Source organism: Gobio gobio (genome assembly GCF_949357685.1).
Source record: "Gobio gobio genome assembly, chromosome: 15".
Classification (NCBI taxonomy): Eukaryota; Metazoa; Chordata; class Actinopteri; order Cypriniformes; family Gobionidae; genus Gobio; species Gobio gobio.
The window spans coordinates 6,151,548-6,173,715 of NC_137108.1; the positions used below are offsets into that span (position 1 = coordinate 6,151,548).

At 41.2% G+C, this 22,168-nt stretch overlaps 1 protein-coding gene across 1 annotated transcript in view; it reads left to right on the forward strand.

The window, feature by feature from the left end:
* Nucleotides 1-22,168, forward strand: part of LOC307138039 (CUB domain-containing protein 1-like) — a 54,507-nt gene that overhangs the window by 29,840 nt on the left and 2,499 nt on the right. Inside the window, exons 5-8 of the mRNA XM_079836143.1 lie at nt 13,538-13,735; nt 17,228-17,596; nt 17,778-18,131; nt 18,244-18,325. Coding sequence (XP_079692269.1) covers nt 13,538-13,735; nt 17,228-17,596; nt 17,778-18,131; nt 18,244-18,325 — 1,003 coding nt within the window. The remainder of the gene's footprint in view (nt 1-13,537; nt 13,736-17,227; nt 17,597-17,777; nt 18,132-18,243; nt 18,326-22,168) is intronic.

The following is a 22,168-nucleotide window of genomic DNA, read 5'->3' on the forward strand; positions in this document are numbered from 1 at the left end:
TCATGCAGGAGGGCAGGATTGAGCATGTAAGATGATTGACAGCTCCAGAGGATGAATGACTGTATGATGACTCATATCTGATGCAAATCAGGAAGAGGAGAGAGAGAGCCCTGTACATGTTTCAGCTGAATGGAGATCAGATAATTCAGTGAGAAATGAATAGAAATGGTATTCTGTATGACAAAATATTTTGCAAAATCAATATTTCTCCAAATATGTGCACTTTTGAACCAAGAGCTGAACTAAAATCTATTATTTGCAAGCTGTGTGGACACAACTGAACCGCTGCAGACGAGAAATAATTAATTTGCGTGTGATATTCCATTCAAAATATTGTTCATTACAGATTATTTTGCACTCCTGACATATCACTGTTTTATCATAAACAGTGTTCAAATATCGAAGCTGTTGAGTCTTTATTCTGTCTAATGATACTGAGTTTGTCCAGATAAAGTAAGACTGTGATGTTTTAACGAGTTGTGAATGTTGAACAACATTAATCTGGGGCTGTCAGCGATCTTTGACACTCAAGGGGTTAAGCAAAGTATTATCTTTTATTTAATATGATGTCCCACTTTAGCTGAATGCTACTGTTCCTTTTTTATCTAACACGTTAAGGTAAATTGGGACAGTAACAAAACTCGATTTAAAAAAATAGAACGTGGAAACTTGCACATCATTGTATTAAATTGAATTATCACATGAACAGATTATTATTATGAATTATTTAAAAAAAGATGTATTGTATATTGAAATACTGTTTGTATTAGATTTTAAACCTTAACAATTTTATTAGACTTTACAGGCACTTACCATGTGCTTTCTTAGACATTCCAGCACTTGAATTGTAACCAAGCCCAAATTATATACATTTGACCAATCAAATGTTGATATTCATAAGTACTGTTTTTACCCACCCGTGTAGATTCCACTGGTCGGGACGCGGGTGCCATATGGTGCCCCGTCTCTGACAAAAGAGGTCCTTCCTCAGAGGAATCAACCAATGAGGAGCTGTCGCGAGGACTACAAGTTTGGTGAACCAGGTCCGGCCGTGCCAATATGGGGCGACCAAAAGGACCTGCTCCTCGTCCTTCCTGATCTTGCATGGGACCTGTCCTGTAGAAAAGTGAGGTTTGACCACGGGGTGAAGGTAGGCCCGAGTGACTGGGACCTGAAACGTGCCTGGTTGCCATGCCCATCTCAGGACTCAATCGCGAAGCCTGTGCTGAAGTGGTCTCATATGAAGCAAACCAAGTGGCGTGACTGTGGCTGCGGATGCCATATGCCCCAGGAGCCTCTGAAATAACTTCAGTGGAACCACATTCTTGAGGAACTTTGTTCTCTCAGCTTCTCGCATATCCGCCAGGTTGAGCCATAGATGAAGTTCCTGGACAGTCGCTGCACGCAGCTCATGCATTAAAGCAGGGTTAGCATTTCCCTCGTGAATGTTTCTGAGCACCTTCGCCTGATGGACTTGAAGGATGGCCATAGCATGTAAGGTGGACACGGCCTGGCCCGCAGCTCTATAAGTCTTCGCCATCAAAGTAAACGTAAATTTACAGGCCTTGGACAATTGCTTTGGGTCACCATGCCACGTCGCAGCACTCTGAGGACACAGTCGCATCTTAACGTTCAGCACTCAATGGTGGGAACCCTAGTGTACCCTTTCACCGCGGCACTATTGAGGGCAGTGAAGGCGGAGGAGGCTGCAGAGCGATCCCGGTAAGTTAACGGGAACTTCCACGATTTCGACACCTCCTCATGCACTTCCGGGAAGAAAAGCACTGGGGGCTGACAAGTGCTTTCAGCACGGGCCGCCCCCAAGAACCAATCATCCATTTTTTATGCATTTCAGCAATCTCCATTTGAGATCTTCTGCTTAAATTAAAGTGTCATTCAGTCTGTCTGTGTTCCGTCTCGTGCTGTTTGTGCGACTAAATCTGCCATCAAAACCTTCTCAGTGATGAACTAGTAAATCCAAGCATGGATCTCTCGACTATTTGCGATTGTGTTTGCTGAATACGCTACCTCTGTGTGACAATACAAAGTCTTTTTTGCCGTTGTTTTAATAGAAAAACATTGAAGCAATGTGGAATTTCAGAGTTTTCTCCAATAGGCCTATATGATAAATAACCTATAATAAATCATTAAACTAGAAATGGTAAAAGAAACCATGCATATGGGTCGACATTCTCTTGATTGGTGAAAAAATCAACAATTGCAACAATTCTGATGAAATGCAAAAACACATTTCTCAAATGACATTATTGTTGTGATTTATCATTTTGAGTAAATAATCGGGATTATCAATGCAGTATGATGAAAATGTGACTAAAATTTTCAGACATTTAGTCGACTATACAAAAACAGGACATGGTTGACTAAATATGATGATAACTAAAAAGCACATTTGGCACAGGATTAAGACTGAGACTAAATTTAAAAATAGCTGAAGAAATTAAATAGTTTTTATAATACATTTTAAACAAATAATAAATTAAATTTATTCTACGGGGCTGTTGAATGCTTGAATCTGATTGGTTGACGAACGTTCTAATGTGTGCAATTATTTTCAAAAAAACGCACGGCTAAAGTAGTTCCAGGCAGGTCTTGACCGCATTACAGTTCGACCAGAAAGATTCGGGAGAATTAATGCTGTAACAATAAACATTTATTTAGGAGCTCAGCAAGCAATCAAGTTCGTAATTCGCATTCCGAGGGTACGGAATCTGCGTATCCTGCCTGAAGACGAAGGCAGGGGCGCAGCCCACCCCCACGAAGTAAGGGGGTGGTGGGGTAGATGGAGGAAAAGAACATCCTGAAGTCTTCGGGGTAGAGGGGAGAGCCCATCTGGTGGTGTTGAGGATGATAGGAGGGCCCGACTGGTGGTGTAGGTGGGGATGGAGGAAAGGTCCCATCTTGGTGGTGGTGGGGAGGATGGTGTTGCTGAAGCGACAGTTTCTGCAAACTCAGACATGAGTAATTACTACCTATTTATGCTACAGAAAAGGATATGATTGGATAGATGAGAAGGTAATTAGTGACGTAACGATTGAGTCTTCCTGGCAGAACTTGCGCTAGCTTCATTTCCATATCACTTCGCCAATTTATCATATCAAAGATCCTTACTGTAATGTATAAAGAGTTGTTACTTTAAAGGGGTGGTTGCATGCGATTTCACTTTTTAAACTTTAGTTAGTGTGTAATGTTGCTGCTTGAGCATAAACAGTATCTGCAAAGTTACAGCACTGAAAGTTCAATGCAAATGGAGATATTGTCTTTTAAAGTTATGGCAGTTTATTGCCTACAAAAACGGCCGGTTTGGACTACAACAAGCTTCTTCCCGGGTTGGTAACATCATATACCCTTGCTATTAACATAAACACTGCCCCCGCGAACACGCAACAAAGTGGGAGAGGCCACGTCGCAGTCATTACGAAAGAGAGAGAGCTGTTGCAGAACTAAAAACTACATTTGGCCATCTAACCAATCTAAGATCATGGGCTTCATAGAAGCAGGAAGCAAACAAGCCATTCAAAGGACAGTGGAGACAGCGGTGTGGAATAAAGGTAAAATATTAGAAAAATACGGCGTTTAAAAAAAAGAAGTATTAAGACATGTTTTACTGCGCCCCATAAACAAAACCAAGCCTAGAAAAAAAACACGGAACCACCCCTTTAATACATAAGTAATGGGTGGAGTCATGTCATGATGACGAAGTGATGTGCTTGAGAGAATAAACAATGTGAGCATTAAAAAGATGCAAGTTCTTTCGTTCCTGAATTGAGGTTTCTGACTCTTATTTAGTGTCCTCTGTCTTTATAAAAAAAGATAAAGTAGGCCCAGCTGGAGTACTGAGGCCATGAGGCCTAATACCCTTAGAAATGTTCTCAGAGGAGAAGTTCCTACTCTGAATTATGTAGCGAGCTGCTGAATAGTGAGAGCACGTTCCTGCGTGAGCCAGGCTCTCATTTGAATAGAGTCGAGGACTGTACCCAGGAAAGCTATCTGCTAGCTGGGAGACAGTGAGCTCTTGGATGGGTTGATCCTGAGCCCAAGGCATTCCAGATGGCTGAGGAGCCAGGATCTGTGAGTTTTCAACTCGGCCTCCAACTGGGCCAAAATGAGCCAGTTGTCAAGGTAATTCAGGATGTGCATTCCCCGCTGTCTCAGAGGGGAGAGAGCTGCATCCATATATTTCGTAAAAGTATAAGGACCCAGAGACAGTCTGAATAGAAGGACAGTATTCTGGTAAGCCACCCCCTCGAATCTCAAGAACGGTCTGTGATGATGGGCTATTTGGATATGAAAGTAAGCATCTTTTAGATCTACTGAGAAAAAACAATTCCCTGAGCGTATTTGCGAGAGGATTTGTTTGGATGTAAGCATCTTAAATGGTCATCTCATAAGGGCCTTCTTCAGCGCTCGCTGTGGGGAGGGCGAACTGTCTTGACAGCTCCCTTTGGCAATAAGCATATTACTTCTGTGTGGAGGACGTGAGCCACCTTGCTCCTTACCGATCTATTGACCATGCCATTGAAGCCTGGGGGTCTGCCAGCGAATTGGAGTGAACCCAACACAGAATTCAGAACCCATTCTGACACATCGGGGATGGCTTCCCAAGCCTTGACTCGAGTGAGTAGGGGCTGAATTAGTTTGGGAGACGGCCCGCTGCAGTGAGGCGAGGGCCCGATGCCCGAAATGCTTGTGCTCACTCTCACAGAGAATGAGACACGCGGGAATAGACCGGCGTGAGAAAGAGAATGTTGGAGAATGAGGGGAGAACTCGTTTTCTTTTAGATAAAGTTGTCCGTGAATGCAGCGAGGCGAGACTCATGCTCTCATAGTTTTAGCATCAGTCTTCAAAGAAAGCGGCTTTGCATGGGTGGTGCCTGGCAAGCGACACGCTCAGAGGCGTGGCATTTTTAGAGGCCAAAAACTCTTTTGGAGATAATATGCTATATGAGTCCCAACTGATAAGACACGGGAGAACATAATATTGGCACTGTTTAGTCAGCATTGTGCTCGTTCTCACAGAGAGTGAAACAAGCATCAAATAGCCCCGCATGAGCTCACTAGTTCCGTTCATTCAGCCCTGCGGCTCCATTGTTTCTTCATCTCATGATTGAAAGAAAGAGAATGTTGGAGAACGATGGGAGAAGTCGTTTTCTTTTAGAGAAAACGGTCCATGAACGCAGCGAGGCAAGACTGTGTGAAAGTGTGTTAATCTGTGGGGATCTAAATGCCAGAAAGGGATCCCTTCAGATAACGGGGAATAACTATATTTTTGGACAGAAATTCCCAAAAAGATGTAATTCTGATGCCCAAGTAAATAAGAACGGGAAAGTTCTACTTGAGCTCTGTCAAAGCCTCGGCCTATACCTCGTCAATGGCAGGGTGAGCGGGCCCAGTAGAGGATGGATGGCCTGTCAGTTGGAGTGGTGGAGACCATACTCAGTTCCAGAACTTCTTCCACAAGGATATTGTAGTGGAAAGTGGAATGTATTTTCCAATTGGTGTAGAGAATGTGAATTAGACCCAGTTAACTGCCCAGTGGCTTCAGTTCAAGATTGCTTCTCTGCTGGTCTTACCCCGTACACACTTAAGATGTACGTGGCTGCCATTGCGGCTTTCCATTCTCCTGTAGGTGATGGGCCTCTGGGGAGGCACCAGCTGGTCGCACGATTCCTCCGTGGTACTTGGAGGATGAGGCCTGCGACTTGTACCAGAGTCCCAACCTGGGATCTTGCAGTGGTTCTTGAAGAGCTGGCTGAGGCTCCCTTTGAACCTCTTGAGTCTGCGACAGTGAATAACTTTTAAAATGGCCTTTTTCTTGGCGATCCTAGACCTGGCTATGTGCCTAAGGTGCCATCTAATGTTGCACAGTCAGTAGTTCTTCAAGCCTTCCATCCTCCACCGCATGTGTTGGTGGAAACGTAGAGGCTTCATCTGCTCTGCCCTGTCAGGGCATTGAGTATTTATACACAGAAGTCTTCTCAGTGGAGGAAGTCAGACCATTTGTTGGTGTGCTTTGGGGCACCCAAAAAGGGGCTGCCTGCATCTAAGCAGACGATAAGTAATTGGATTAATACAGGCAAATTGCCTTTGCCAACCAGGTGCACGGTTTGCCTTCACCTGTGGCCTTGAGGGCACATTCTACTAGAAGCATGGCGTCTTCTAGAGACCTCCTCTCAGGGGTCCCTCTTCAGGAGATTTGTGATGCGGCTGGCTGGACCACTCCACACACATTCATAAGATTTTACAGTCTGCATCTTCCTTCCACACCTGGTGCACAAGTGCTCTCATCCTAAGTTATGCCTAAAATAACTTCACACAGGCATGTTTTGTTGTGGCATAGTGGGTATTCGTTTCCCAAAGTGTTGTTAATGACGCAGTGCGAGTTCCCTCAAAAGAGAACATCTCGGGTTATGTCTGTAACCCTTGTTCCCTAAGAAGGGAATGAGACACTGCGTCACATTGCCTGGGATCGACTTAATTTATCGCGAAAGCTAACTCTGTTGTCTGCCGGTAATGGATGGATGGACACATCCAGAGTCCCAACCATAAAGAGAAAGAAAACAACTATCAATATAAATGAGTATATAGTGTAATGTATGTGCTGTGAGTGAATGAATGTGTGCGAGTTACCCTTATCAATGTTTGGCCGCAGCTTCGGCCATCACACACCCCCTCCCTTCAGACATCTCGTTGGTATGACGAGAGAAGTAGTCAGTGATCACATTAGACTTGTCTGGAACATGTTGGACTGTAAACCGGAAAGGCTGCATAGCCAGGTACAATTGTGTGATCCTCCCATTGGTGTCTCTCATCTTTTCCAACCACTGGAGAGATTTATGGTCTGTTTCTAATTTGAACTCCCTTCCCAGCAGGTAATATCAAGGAGTCTAGGGCCCATTTAACCTTCCATTCTCTTGGAAGGAGTTTGCAGCTAATGAAAACCACTGGCCATTGCTCACCCGGAGATCCCTTTAGCAGCACGGCCCCTATGCCCCTCTCAGAGGCATCCATCTGGACAACAAATTCTTGCTTAAAGTCTGGACTATACAGCACCGCATTCTTTCTTAAGACATTTTGAATATCTCGGAAGGCTGCCATCCTTTCTTCTGACCACTGACATTGATTTGGACATTGGGCCCCCACCATATCCGTCAACGGGGCGGCCCTACTGGAGAAATTCAGGATAAAACGATTATAAAATCCTGCCTTTCCCAAAAAGGATCGGAGTTCCTTACGGGTCTGTGGAACGGTCGCACTGTTCCGTTGCCGGTGACGAAGCCCAGGTATTACGTTTCCTTCCTGGCCACGGCACACTTGGCAGGGTTCACTGTGAGGCCTGCTTTTTGGAGACGCTGGAGGACCTCTTGAAGGTGTTGAACATGCTCCTCCCAGGTGCTACTATAGATGACTCATCTAAATGTCATCTAAATATGCCACAGCAAAGGTCAATATCAATAAGCCTTTGAAGGTGGCCGGTGCCCCATGCAGGCCAAAGGGTAGAACCCGGAAATGAAATAGGCCCCAGGGTGTCCTGAATGCTGTTAAAGGACGTGCATGCTGCATTAGTGGTATCTGCCAATACCCCTTGGACAGATCAATGGTCGTCAGGTGTTCGGCCTTTCCTAGTCGATCAATTAAGGCATCGATATGGGGAGTAGGATAAGAGTCAAACTGTGATACAAAGTTCAAGTACCTGAAGTCAATACAAAATTGGATACTCCCATCATTTTTTGGTACCAGGACCACCGGATGACACCCGCGCTTACAGAGGGTTCAATAATTCCTAATCTCAGCATCAAGATCACTTCCTCCTTCAAGGCCTCTTGGAGTCTCTCGGGTATCCTGTAACTCAAACGTCTAACATCTGCCTCAGGTTTATTTATCACATCATGCTGCATCAAAGATGTTAAGACACCCATTTCTTTAAAAGGTTCACGTGAAGTACTTGACTAGCACGGTCTTGCCAAGGAGTGACCACCTCATATGTGGTGGGGCCCAGCTGGTTCTTAATCTCAAAGGGGCCCTGCCATTTGGCCAACAGCTTACTCTCCTGGCTCGGCAGCATCACAAGCACTTTCTCGCCAACCTTAAAGCTTCTTTCACATGCAAATTGGTCATACCATGCTTTTTGGTGCTTCTGAGTCTCTGTCAGGCAAGTTTGGGCCAAGGTCCACATTTTCTTCAGACGTTCACTCATTTGTAAGACATACGAAACAATGTTAGTTGGCTCACTCTTACCTGGATCTCCTTCCCAGACTTCTTTAAGGAATGACAGAGGCCCCAAACTTCATGACCATATACAACCCCAAATCAGAAAAATTTGTGATTTCTAAATTTACTTTGACTTGTATTTCATTGCAGACAATATGAACACAAAATATTTCATGTTTTGTCTGGTCAACTTCATGTCATTTGTAAATAAGCATCCTTTCCTGTCATTCAGACCTGCAACACATTTAAAAAAAAAAGTTGGGACAGGAGCAATTTAGGGATAGTAATGAGGTAAAATGGTTAAATAATGATGTGATTTGAAACATGTGATGTCAACAGGTGATTGTAATTATGATTTGGTACAAAAGCAGCATCCAAGAAAGGTCTAATCCTTTAGGAGCAAAGATGGGCAGAGGATCGCCAGTTTGCCAACAAATACGTGAGAAAATTATTGAAATGTTTAAAAATAATTTTCCTCATAGAAAGATAGGAAGAGATTTGGACATTTCACATTCAACAGTGCATAACATAATTAAAAGATTCAAGGAATCTGGAGGAATTTCAGTGCGTAAAGGACAAGGGCGCAAGCCTAAGCTGAACAACCGTGATCTCCGATTCCCTCAGACGGCACTGCATCAAGAATCGTCATTCTTCTATAAGCAATATCACCACATGGGTTCAGGACTACTTTGGCAAACCTTTGTCAAGTACCACAATACGTAGTTACATCCACAAATGCCAGTTAAATCTGTACTGTGCCAAAAGGAAGCCTATGTTAACAGTGTCCAGAAGCGCCGTCAACTTCTCTGGGCTCGGAGGCATCTGGGATGGACCATCACACAGTGGAAACGTGTACTGTGGTCAGATGAATCAGTATTTCAGGTAATTTTTGGGAGGAATGGACACCGTGTGCTCCGGACCAAAGAAGAAAAGGATCATCCAGACTGTTACCAGAAACAAGTCCAAAAGCCAGGGTCTGTCATGGTATGGGGTTGTGTCAGTGCCCTTGGCAAAGGTAACTTGCACATCTGTGAAGGCACCGTTAATGCTGAAAAGTACATAGAGATTTTGGAGCATAATATGCTGCCTTCAAGAAGACATCTTTTCCAGGGACGTCCATGCATATTTCAACAAGACAATGCAAAACCATATTCTGCACACATTACAAAGTCATGGCTGCGGAGGAAGAGGGTATGGGTACTTGACTGGCCTGCCTGCAGTACCGACCTGTCTCCAATAGAGAATTTTGAAGCGCAAAATGCGACAACGAAGACCCCGTACTGTTGCCCACTTTAAGACTTGTTTGCATGAAGAATGGGACAAAATTACACCTGAAACACTTCATCACTTGGTGTCTTCAGTCCCTAAACGTCTTTTAAGTGTTGTGAAAAGGAATGGCAACATTATAAAGTGGTAAATGCTTTACTGTCCCAACTTTTTTTGAAATGTGTTGCAGGTCTGAATGACAGGAAAGAATGCATATTTACAAATGACATGAAGTTGACCAGACAAAACATGAAATATTTTGTGTTCATATTGTCTGCAATGAAATACAAGTCAAAGTAAATTTAGAAATCACGTCTTTTGTTTTTTATTTTCGTTTTCCATACTGTCCCAACTTTTTCTGATTTGGGGTTGTAATAATTAAAATGGGGAAAACCCAGTAGATGCCTGGGGTACTTCTCTGTACGCAAAAAGGAGATATGGGAGCCATTGGTCCCAGTCCTGGCCAGCATCATCAATAAATTTACGTAGCATTTGTTTTAATGTCTAATTAAACCATTCTGTGAGCCCATCAGTTTGAGGACAACTCATGATACCCAGCAACTGGTAGACCTACTTCAGAAGATTGGACATAAAATTGGTCCCTTGGTCAGTGAGAACCTCTGCACGCAACCCGACTCTGGAAAAGAACTGGATTAAACAAGTTGCAACATATTTGGCTTTGATATACTTTAAGGGAAAAACCTCTGGGTACCTTGTAGCATAATCAATGATGACCAGTAAAAAACGGTTACCTGCAAGGCTCTTTTCCACTGGGCCAACGATATCCATGCCTAGCCTTTCAAATGGTGTATTTATTACAGGAAGGGGCTGGAGGGGCACTGTTGATGGACGCTTGATAAATACTTTTTGGCACTCTGGCAGCTTTTACAGTATTGGGCAACATCCGCTTCCAGGCCGGGCCAGCTGGACCTGTGGAGTTAGATTACATACACTCTCTACGGGCATTCGGGAGGCATTATATTCATGCTTGCTTCTTTTTGGTGTCAGGACTTTTTTGACTTTGCAGCACCCAACTCCCAGTCGGCATCATAAAATGGCAGTGTTGATAGAGTCTGTATGGTGTCCTCTGGCTTCTTTGCTCTGGCCCTGGTTAACACCACATTGCATTGTTGTGAAGGCCAGACCAGATCTAGGAGAACTGGTAGATCATGACCCATAACTACGGGATAAGGAAGATTATCGGCTACTCCTACCTCTAACAGGTAGGTCTGACCTTCTACCCCAATGTATGGGTCTGCAGTGAGCACCATTCGTTCTTCCCCATGAACGCAGCAGATGGGTAATTTATTAAAGGATCTGCCTAAAGATGGAGCCACAAACTTCCTGTTCACCAACGTCTGGTCACTCCCAGGATCAATTAGGGCCTTCAGCTCATTACCATTTACGGTCACTGTCATTGTCTGTAGCAGTACATTGGCTTGTTTATATCCACTGCCCCACCTCTTGGAACATAGCACAAATTTGTAAGCTTGGCTGCATTTTTTGGGCAGACTGGCCTTGTATGGCCCTCGTGTCCACATTGGAAACATACAAAAAAGTCCTCTTAGACTTTTATTTGATTTAATTTCTGGAAAATCTCCTTTGAAAGACTTGCCCGACCCAGCCACAGGTTTCTGATGGAACTGAGAGAACTGTGGCCGTCGGGTCTCATTACCCGTTTTCCAGCCCCAAGGTTGATTCTTCCTCCTTGCAGCCACAAAGACATCTGCCAATGACGCAGGTTCCGCTGCTGTCCTAGGGTCCCGTTCCCGGACCCAGACCTGGAGTTCAGGAGAGAGCGTGCGAAGGTGGCGTGGCGATGAATGGATGGACGTACACACCGCAAACAGCGCCATTGCTCCTCATAGTAACTTAAACTCAACAGAAACAAAGATCAGAAAACAGAAATAGCACAACGCAAGCCAGTAAGTGTGCACATCAAACCGACGTACAAAGTACTACATAAATAAAGCATTGAAAATGTCAAATAAAATATGTGTAGCGTTTTTATTATATGTCGATATAACAAAACCTCAAATGCTATATTATAAACTTAAAGAAAAAGAAAATAACTATCAATATATCAGTATATAGTGAAATGTATGCACTGTGAGTGAATGAATGAATGCGTGCGAGTTTCCCTTATCAATGTGTGGCCGTGGGTTTGGCCATCACAGCGGCTATCCAGCTGAATAAAATTTTGTTGCATTATTTTCCTGTTACCACTGTAAAGCTGCTTTGAAACAATCTGTATTGTAAAAAGCACTATATAAATAAAGGTTACTTGACTTGACACCATAGACTGTAAAAAAATATGGACATAATATGGAAATAATGTCCGTGACGTAACCCATAGGATTCTGATGAGCCGTTCTGAAGCACAAAGTATGGACAAGATGGCCGTTGCCATCTTGTCAGCGCGTCATCGCGCGTCACTCCCGGATAATAGAAAATGGGCAAAAAGGCGGGATGTGGGCGGAGCTGAAGTGACGCGATGACTAACAGACAGCAGATAAATGGCTATCCACCTGTCACTCGAAGTGGCCACGCCCTTAATTATGCAGAACTTTAATGCTTTATATAATGTAAACGAATGAGTTATAAAAAAATTCACCCCCCTCACAGTTGTCATGTAGGTCAAAATTAGCCGTATAGACCAAAACCACAATTTGTCCCAGACTGTAAACATGTGTTCTTCTGCTGTAAAGTTGGGCATTTTAACATAGGGCTCAATGAGATTCTGCTCCCTTCTGGAGTCTGTCCCTAGCGGCCAGTCGATGAATTGCAGTTTAAGTCACTTCCGTATTGGCTTCAAGAGAAACTGCGGGAGGTTGCCGCTTGCTTGACATGCAATTATGTCTAAATATGCTCTAACATTAATTAGGTAAATGTGTGCATATCCAAGTGTTTGTGCAGAGTACTGATAGATTTTGTATTTAAATCTTCCAGGCCAGTTCCTGTTTGTAAAATGAGCACCATTTGTCTTTAATGGCCCTTGGAGCCCATGAGTGATTGGATTAGCATCTATGCATTTTAATGTCACTGTTATGCTGATTGGATCAGTATCGATGGCAGGAACGTTTGGGGTGTGTAAGAACGATCTCCTGTGGGAGGTCCTAACAGTTTCCCTTTGTCTGAAGCCCTTTGTCTTCCCTGTATAAAGTTCTGTCTCAGAACACAGAACGTTGGGTTAAGATTGTTGAAGGGCGGCATGATAACATCGATGCTGAAAGACTGCTACACTACAAACCTTCAATAAAATCTTCTCCCCACAAGATCTCTGGTCAAGCTTACTTATTTTATGTATTGGAGAAATCTAATACATTGGCGAGCCACCCAAACGACTGCTCGGCCAAATACACCAAAATCTAACAGTACAGAACGTTTTTACTGCATGATAGATGCGCTGGTGCGATCACTAGTTTTCACTTAAAATACTTCTACTTAAATAAATTCTACTAGATATAAGACACTTACAAGTTGTGATCTATAAACAACAAAAAATTGTCCCAACACAGTGGGAAATACTCAATTTCAGGAGAAGCTTTTGTGCGTATCCTGCATTTTGGTTCTGGAAGCTGTTATCCGTAAAATGTGCAGCACACAGATACACATTGTTATATGTGAGTTATAATGTTCAGGAGCAGTGTTGAATAAATACATCTAACCACTCTAAGTTTATCAGCCTAAGGAAGGTTAAACAAATAAGTTTTGGAAACAGGGTAGATAAAGTCTCTCTTTGACATTGTAACGACACTGTCTTCTCTAATGCAGCTCAACCAGGCCGTGTCCCCTTTTTTGCGTATTCCGTGGGCAGAGATCATTTAAATTTAAATGACATTGTGACTTCATAAGATCAGTTCAATTACAGTTTTTTATGCTCAAACATCAACATTACACACTAACTAAAGTTGAAAAAGTGGACAAGCATAATAGGACCCATTTAATCTTTTGATCACTCAGCTGACTTTTCATTATGCTTTACTTATATTATATAATGTTTATTTGACATCTGTTTTTCTTATTCTTGTCACTGTTGCAGGGCAGTGTGAAGAGGATCTGCCTGAGAATCAAATGCTACAGATCCGTGTGAAGAAAAACATTCACACATCCACCTGTTTGTTGAGACTGGATTCAGTCAGAGTGTACGAGGTCACCATAGCTTCAGGGAAGCGTTATGGGTTTGAGTACTCTGACTGTGACGATGATGAACTACAGTGGACTGTCACCCAGACTATAGGTACTCAACTGTGTGGTACAATCCACACCTCTGAGCCATAAATAAGACAATATCCTAAATGTTTGTGTCACTGTGTAAAATGCTCTGGTGTCTCCAGTCACTGTTAGAAGGTTCACCAGTTAAATCTGTATTTACCATAACTTGTATTATTTAAGATGGTCAGGGACATGACTTTGGGCCAGAATGTTGTTAGTAGGTGATCCCTAAACTTCTCAGGTACATGATGGTGAAAACCTCCGCAAAAATTTGTTTCAGTCTGTTTGGTTGTTTTTGTGGCTTATTACGACGATTATCTGAACCAAGTTTATTGAGCAGATGGTGGTGCTAATTTCACAATTTTACTTTGAACGGTAGTGGCACAAGAAGAAGAAAATGAATGGAAACAATAGGGTTAAGGCCTGACATCAAGGAAGATAACTATTAGGATAACTATTACTATAAAGTTTTAATAATCGTTAACTATCGATAATGGGGTAAATTAAATAGTTTGAGCTCCAGCATTTAAAGTGGAAGACGACATAACTGACATAGCTCAAACTATTTCATTTCACCCGTTTTCGATAGTTAACGCAAAGGCTGTGATTTTAATGAAATAAATAAATGCACAGCATGTTGTAAACGCTGCTCCGTCTGAAAACACTGCGAGTTTGAGTCTCTTATAACATGCGTTTGAAAAAGCAACACACGCCAAACATCTTCAAGCATTCATAAACATGTTGTCCAACAAAATAACATGTTTTAACTCACTTCATATAGTCAGTCGAGCTGATGTGGCTTCTTATCACAGAATGTCAATCAGCACTGAATACTTTATTATTATGAAAATACCTGAGAAGGCTTGAAGAACTCAAATACACCATATCTTGTCGCTATAGTATGTTCTTCATGTTTAATCAGTTAAAGCGTTTCTATCTTCGTTTTAATCAGTTTACAGCGCGAGCTTCACATTAGCGATTTCCTGAAAACTATTACTTCACTGAGGCAAATGTGGAGTTTCTGCTCGAGGGCGCCCTCTGGCTTCCAGTATGAATTAAACTTTTGGGTAGAAAATAAGAAAAATAATACTTCTAAATAAATTGATTTAACAATCCATATGTTTTTCTTCAATGTACAGGAGTTTTGATCCCCATAAGTGGCTCATATTTCATATTAAAGACATAGACTTTAAGAAATTGATATCACAGATAAAAAGCACAGAGTTTATAAATATATATATTTTTTACAATAAATCCTTAGACCTTTCTAATGATTTTTAGTCATAGGCTGTCTGCATACTAATAGGTAACCCATAATTTTTTTTGTAAAATAAGTTTTTGTAAAATAAGTTTTTTGTAAAATGTAATAATAATTATTATTATTATTAATATTATTATTATTATTATACAGATTTTTTTATTCTTAAATGCTATTTTACATTTTTAATAATGAAAATGTTATTGTAATAGTAATATTTCTTATTTTTATTTAGCAATAATAATAATCATAATACTTATTATTAGCCATATTAATATATAAACACAAAATGTTATATACACACTTTTAATTTGAAAAAAATAAATCACATTTAAATCGCAATCGCAATTTTAACCAGAATAATCGCAATTAGACATTTTCCCCAAATATATATATATATATATATATATATATATATATATATATATATATATATATATATATATATATATATATATATATATATATATATATATATATATATATATACACAGTCCCCTCCAAAAGTATTGGAACAGTGAGGACTATTCCTTTATTTTTTCTGTAGACTGAAAACATTTGGGTTTGACATCCAAAAATTTATATGAGACAAAAGATCAATCTTTCAGCTTTTATTTCCAGGCATTTACATCTGGATCTGATACACAACTTAGAAGATATAACCTTTTGTTTGAACCCACCCATTTCTCATGTTACCAAAAGTATTGGAACATGTGACTGACAGGTGTGTTTTGTTGCCCTGGTGTGTCCTATTACATTGATTATTCAAACAATAAATAGCACTAAATGTCTGCCCTCAGTTTCAGATTTGGGTTTTGCTTGTGCAGACTGCATTTATAGTTAGACGTGTAACCAACATGAAAACCAGAGAGCTGTCTATGGGTGAAAAACAAGCAATTGTGAAGCTGAGAGAAGATGGAAAATCAATCAGAGCCCAAACATTGACCATAGCAAGAACAACCATTTGGAATGTCCTGAAGAAGAAAGAAACCACTGGTGTACTAAGTAACAGACCTCGAATGGGTAGACCAAGAAAAACATCAGCTGTTGACGACAGAAACATTGTGAGAGCTGTAAAGAAAGACCCTAAAACAACTGTTAGTGACATCAGCAACAACCTCAAGAGGGCAGGAGTGAAGGTATCACAGTCCGCAGAAGACTTCATGAACAAAAGTACAGAGGCTACACCAGAAGATGCAAACCTCTCATTAGCAAGAAGAATAAGAAGGCCAGGCTGGAATTTGCCAAAAACTACAGAGACAAGCCTCAAACATTCTGGGGCAAAGTTTTATGGACTGATGAGACAAAGATTAACCTCTACCAAAGTGATGGAAAGGCTAAAGTTTGGAGAAAAAAAGGATCTGCTCATGACCCCAAACATACAAGCTCATCTGTGAAACACGGTGGAGGTAATTTCATGGCTTGGGCTTGCATGGCTTCTTGGACGGGCTCATTGATCTTCATTGAGGATGTAACACATGATGGCAGCAGCAAAATGAACTCTGAAGTGTACAGAAACATTTTGTCTGCCAATTTACTGGAAAATGCAACCAAACTGATTGGGAGATCCTTCATCATGCAGCAAGATAATGATCCAAAACACAGTGCCAAAGCAACAAAGGAGTTCATCAGGGGCAAAAAGTGGAAGGTTTTAGACTGGCCAAGTCAATCTCCAGACTTAAACCCTATAGAGCATGCATTTTACCTGCTAAATAAGAGACTGAAGGGAGTAACCCCCCAAAACAAACAACAACTGAAAGAGGCTGCAGTGGAAGCCTGGTAAAGCATTACAAACGAAGAATGCAAAAGTTTGGTGATGTCAATGGGTCATAGGCTTGATGCAGTTATTGCAAGCAAAGGATTTTTAACTAAATATTAAGTCTTTTTCACTTTAATCTATTTTAAGTTAATCTGTTCCAATACTTTTGGTCACATGAGAAATGGGTGGGTTCAAACAAAAGGTTATATCTTCTAAGTTGTGTATCAGATCCAGATGTAAATACCTGGAAATAAAAGCTGAAATGTTGATCTTTTGTCTCATATACATTTTTGGATGTCAAACCCAAATGTTTTCAGTCTACAGAAAAAATAAAGGAATAGTCCTCACTGTTCCAATACTTTTGGAGGGAACTGTATTCTTATAGTATATCTCTAAATTTTCAGTCTTGATGTGAATGGGCCAAAACACTCTTTCAGTCCATAGCCCATAATATTTAAACTTTCCCCTATTCATCACTTACTTTGTTTCTTTATCAACAGAATGTAAAGAATGGGGAAAATGTGCATCCACATTGCCATTACACTTCAAATACAAGCTTAATTGTAAAGGAGTTGTGGAGACGATGACATGGCACCTTAATGGCCCACAGAACAGTGCAGTGGAGCTACAGTCCCCAACAGGTCTGCGTTACTGTCCGCCTGAGGACAAATCCAATAGCATCCTCATCCTAGATGTGTCCCACATTAACTCTGGCATCACTATTGGGCACTTTTGTCCAAACGGAACCATTGAGAAAATCCAGATCCGTGAATCCAGTATTGCAGTAACTGCCTCCGTTACAAATTTCAACATCCGGAATTTGGAAAATACACTCTTTTTAAATTATTCATTTACACAAAATATATCAGGTAAAGTGTTTCATTATACATTCATTGTACATTACTGTAAATGGAAGCTGCTTTTTATTTTGAGGAAATCTTGAGGTCTGTGACTGTCAAGATTTTGAGTTTTAAATTGACATACACAACCATTATACATAATGTCATTGACACTGAAGACATGGAGTAATGTTCTGCTTTTCTCATACAGAGCACTATATATTCACTGTGGCACCAAAAATGTATGACCCTACCGTGCTGGCGACCCCAACCTGGCCGTCTGGGATGAAACCCTCCAGCACTGTGTCCTGGATCATTAACACAGAGATAAAGAGCAATCTGAAGTTCAGGAATGTCAGCCAGCCCAAGTGTAAGGAGGTGCACACAAACATTTCAGTGCAGACCATTCGGTCTCAAAAGATGCTGTACAGCACTAAAAAGGATAAGAAGATTAATGATGTCCTGGTTCCAGAAAGTTTTTACCTAAACATGACTAACTGCAAGTCCCCGACAGGAGCTTTCAGGGCAATGATGGAGATCACACTGCAGAATAACACAAACACAAGTGAGAGCCTTACTTTCTTTTGTCCACTAGATTCCCACTAGAATTTACATATAATATATCAATTGGGGAAAGACTTTAAAAGATGAAGTGAAATGTATTGTCGTGTTTTCAGACAAGCTTCTGGAAATTATCCTGAGTATCGTGGGCATTGTGTTAATGATCATAACAGCTGTGGCGATCTGGATTGTTCTCAGGTGAGAGTTTTCCAAAAAACATTTTTAATTTAGCTGAAAGCAGCATTTACAAGGGTTCAAGTACTTTAAAGGGTTAGTTCACCCAAAAAAATAATAATTTACTCACCCTCAAGTTGTTACAAACCTGTATACATTTCTTTGTTCTGTTGAACACAACAGAAGATATTTGGAAGAATGTTTGTAACCAGGCAGATCTCGGCAGCCATTGACCACTATAGTATTTTTCCCCCACTATAGTAGTCAATGGCTGCCGAGAGTGTGACTAAATGATAACAGAATTTAAATTTTTGGGTGAACTATCCCTTTAAGGACTTAAGGCACATGGTCTGACCTGGCCTCCATAAAAGTTTACTTTTTTGTTTAGTATCATAATTATGTCACATGTCCTTTCTTTATTCTGTGAAGGTTTGAGGTTTTGTTTAGGAATTTTAGGCTTTCGGGTAAACTATAGGGGCCACGGCCATTTTGAAATTACTATGCTATTGCCATCCAAATACTACAGGTATTTTATATCTATATCTATTATTATTAATCTAGGGAGTCCTGAGATTTGTACTACACTGTTTTATTACAGTTGAGCAAAAAACCTTGGACTAGTTTGCAAAAGTAGTTTTTTGTTTAGTTTTTTTCTTGAGGCAACACTTTAAAAGACACTGGGTTGTTTTTAACCCAATGGCTGGGTAAATATAGGACAGAACACATGTTGGGTTAATTTTACCCAGAAAATTTGGTTATTTATATAAACCAGCATAATGAGTAGATTTACCCAGAATTTCTCTTCTTTATCTTCATATTTAACTTAAATAAAAATAAAAAAAAATACTCCACACAACCACTGGTTTGCTTGATAATTCCTTTATTTTAGATCATATTTTATATCGCTTCGATACACATTGCTTATATTTAAGCTTGTTTAACAAATATTAGAAGTAAAAATGAAACATTTAGAAGTAATTCAAGTGTTATCGACCAGTCTCTGTTATCCCGTTTCCACTGTAACGGTGCTGGATCTCATGCCGGAGCCTGTATCATGTTCGGCAGGGGAACTTCTAACTTCAGATCATCGCCCTGCCTTTCACTCATAGCCGAGATATGCGGTGACTGGCTCCATAACCTGTCCATACACAAACAGTGACCAGCTCCGAGGACCCCTGTGTCACAGTTCTATGAGAGAGGACTCAAATGCAGGAATGAGTGATAAGGGGTTTATTGACAAACAGCAGACAAGACAAAAAATGGTGAGGAGGTGAACACAGTCCAAACAGTAGGCGGGTTAGGAGCACAATCACAGGCAGGAAGAGCAGCCACTATTACGAGCTCCAGAGGGTGCTAGACTGCAGAGCAGTATGAGACCAGAGGATACCAGCGATGGGAATCCTAGGAAAATGGAGTCAGGTCTTATCAGGAAACTCACCAAGCTTGCAGCTAGGCAAGGAGAGTAAGCTGCCAGGGAAGCTCTACTTGCAGGACAGGAACTAGAGACACAGAAAACAAGACAAGACCAAAAGGCAGCACAAACACTTAGCAATATTAGCATAACACACATAGGTACAGCGTATAATGAACCAGCAACCACATGAGGGAAAGAACACACTGTATAAAGGGAACAGAGAACATGAGGAACAGGTGAACGCACTCAGACAAACAAGGAGCAGAGAACATGAGGAACAGGTGAACACACTCAGACAAACAAGGAGCAGAGAACATGAGGAACAGGTGAACACACTCAGACAAACAAGGAGCAGAGAACATGAGGAACAGGTGAACACACTCAGACAAACAAGGAGCAGAGAACATGAGGAACAGGTGAACACACTCAGACAAACAAGGAGCAGAGAACATGAGGAACAGGTGAACACACTCAGACAAACAAGGAGCAGAGAACATGAGGAACAGGTGAACACACTCAGACAAACAAGGAGCAGAGAACATGAGGAACAGGTGAACACACTCAGACAAACAAGGAGCAGAGAACATGAGGAACAGGTGAACACACTCAGACAAGGAACAAGGTGAGCACACAATCAGTTAATCAATGAGGACTAGACAAGGGCTGTGTTCGAAATCGCCCCCTTACCCTTAAATAGGGCACTATTTGAGTGAACATCCATTTGTAGTGGTGTCCGAAACAATAGTGGACGTTTTTGAGTGCACTCATTCAATCCCACAATGCACCACAATAACGAGTGTACAGTAGATGTACGCGCTGGAGAATATGCTTGTTCGATGCCCTATCGGCGTATGACGGCAAAGTCCCGTGCGAGCGTTTCGAGAGCAAACGAGAAACGACTCCTTATGCTTTTGAATCGCTCTCCCTGTCAACCAGACGGTGTAGTGTACTCTCACCGCACTGTGAGAGTCGCGCCCTGAATTAATTAACTTACCGCTGTCCGATTCGCCCAGTACCCTCATTCTCCATTACGAGCCAACAAGCTTAAAGTTAACCCTATAGCTCTTTTGTGTGGCACTGGACTTACTTGGAAAGGGTAATGAATAATAAACTAATAAGCATTTAATTAAAAAAAAGAAAGACTTAATATTTTGATGTACAAATTGTATAGTATAATATATATATATATATATATATATATATATATATATATATATATATATATATATATATATAGTATAGTATACTACTATATACTATATTGTATGGGCGTCAGAAGCAAAAAATGTGGGTGGGTCCTTTAACAGAAACATTTTACTGGAGTAGATGCAATTTACAATAAATATATTTAAATATATCGGCTTGTTTAAACGTCTGGTTGAGGCAGACAAAACTATGGGAAACTCAATTCTCATCAGCAGCAATAGTGTAGGGGTAAGAATTAATTCAATGCACGGCGCGACTCTCACGGTGCATTATGGGTATTCTCTAGCCGTCGAGCATACATCGGTTGTAAACTCGTTATTGTAGTGCATTGTGGGATTGAATGAGTGCACTTAATAACGTCCACTATGGTTTCGGACACCAGTAAATGGCTGTACCCTCAAATAGTGCCCACAGCTGAATCAATCATCCATCTTCCAAACCGCACTGGTTCAGCGCAATATCATGCATACAGGTATAAATTATCCTTTTTAAAATTATTATTAAATTGTATGAATAAGGTTACATACTAGTTTCCGTGGCAGAGTTCAAGAAAAATCTTTTCATTATTACTGGAGCTGCCAAACAGCAAGCACAAACTGCAAAAACGGCAGCCTTTCTGGCGCACTTACCCCCGGTTTCACAGACAATGCTTAAGCTAATCCTAGACTAAAATGCATGTTTGAGCTGTTTTAACTGAAAGAATCTTGCACTGACAAATCTTAAAATATGTCAGTGGCATTGTTTTGTCTCAAGATGCACACCAGTAATGTTTTTTTCTTGGGCACGTTTATAAAAGTTACTTAAATGTCCTAATTGAACTAAGGCCTAGTCCTGGCTTAGTCTAAGCCCTGTCTGTGAAACCGGGCCATAGTGTCTGAAATCACTCACTCGTTTTCGAAGTGGACTATATCAGTGGACTAATGTAGGGAATAGTGAATGAGGGTATAGGGGGCGATTTCGAACACAGCTAAGGACTAAACAAGGGGGCGTGGTAACAGGAAACAAGGAGGCAGGACACAGGGAGCACATGGCAAACACAAACCAAGACAAAGCCATGTGTTCATGCACAACACAAACAAAGACACATTAAACAAAGACAAAACATACAGAGCTGTCAGAGGAGAACCCTGACACCCTGGGTTATGTCGGACCCAGGATCTAGGTAACACATAAACTACCCAAACACTGAAAAAATATCCCCCAAAAACATGACCTAAAAGGCTCAACCCAGGATTTGTGAGTAAAAG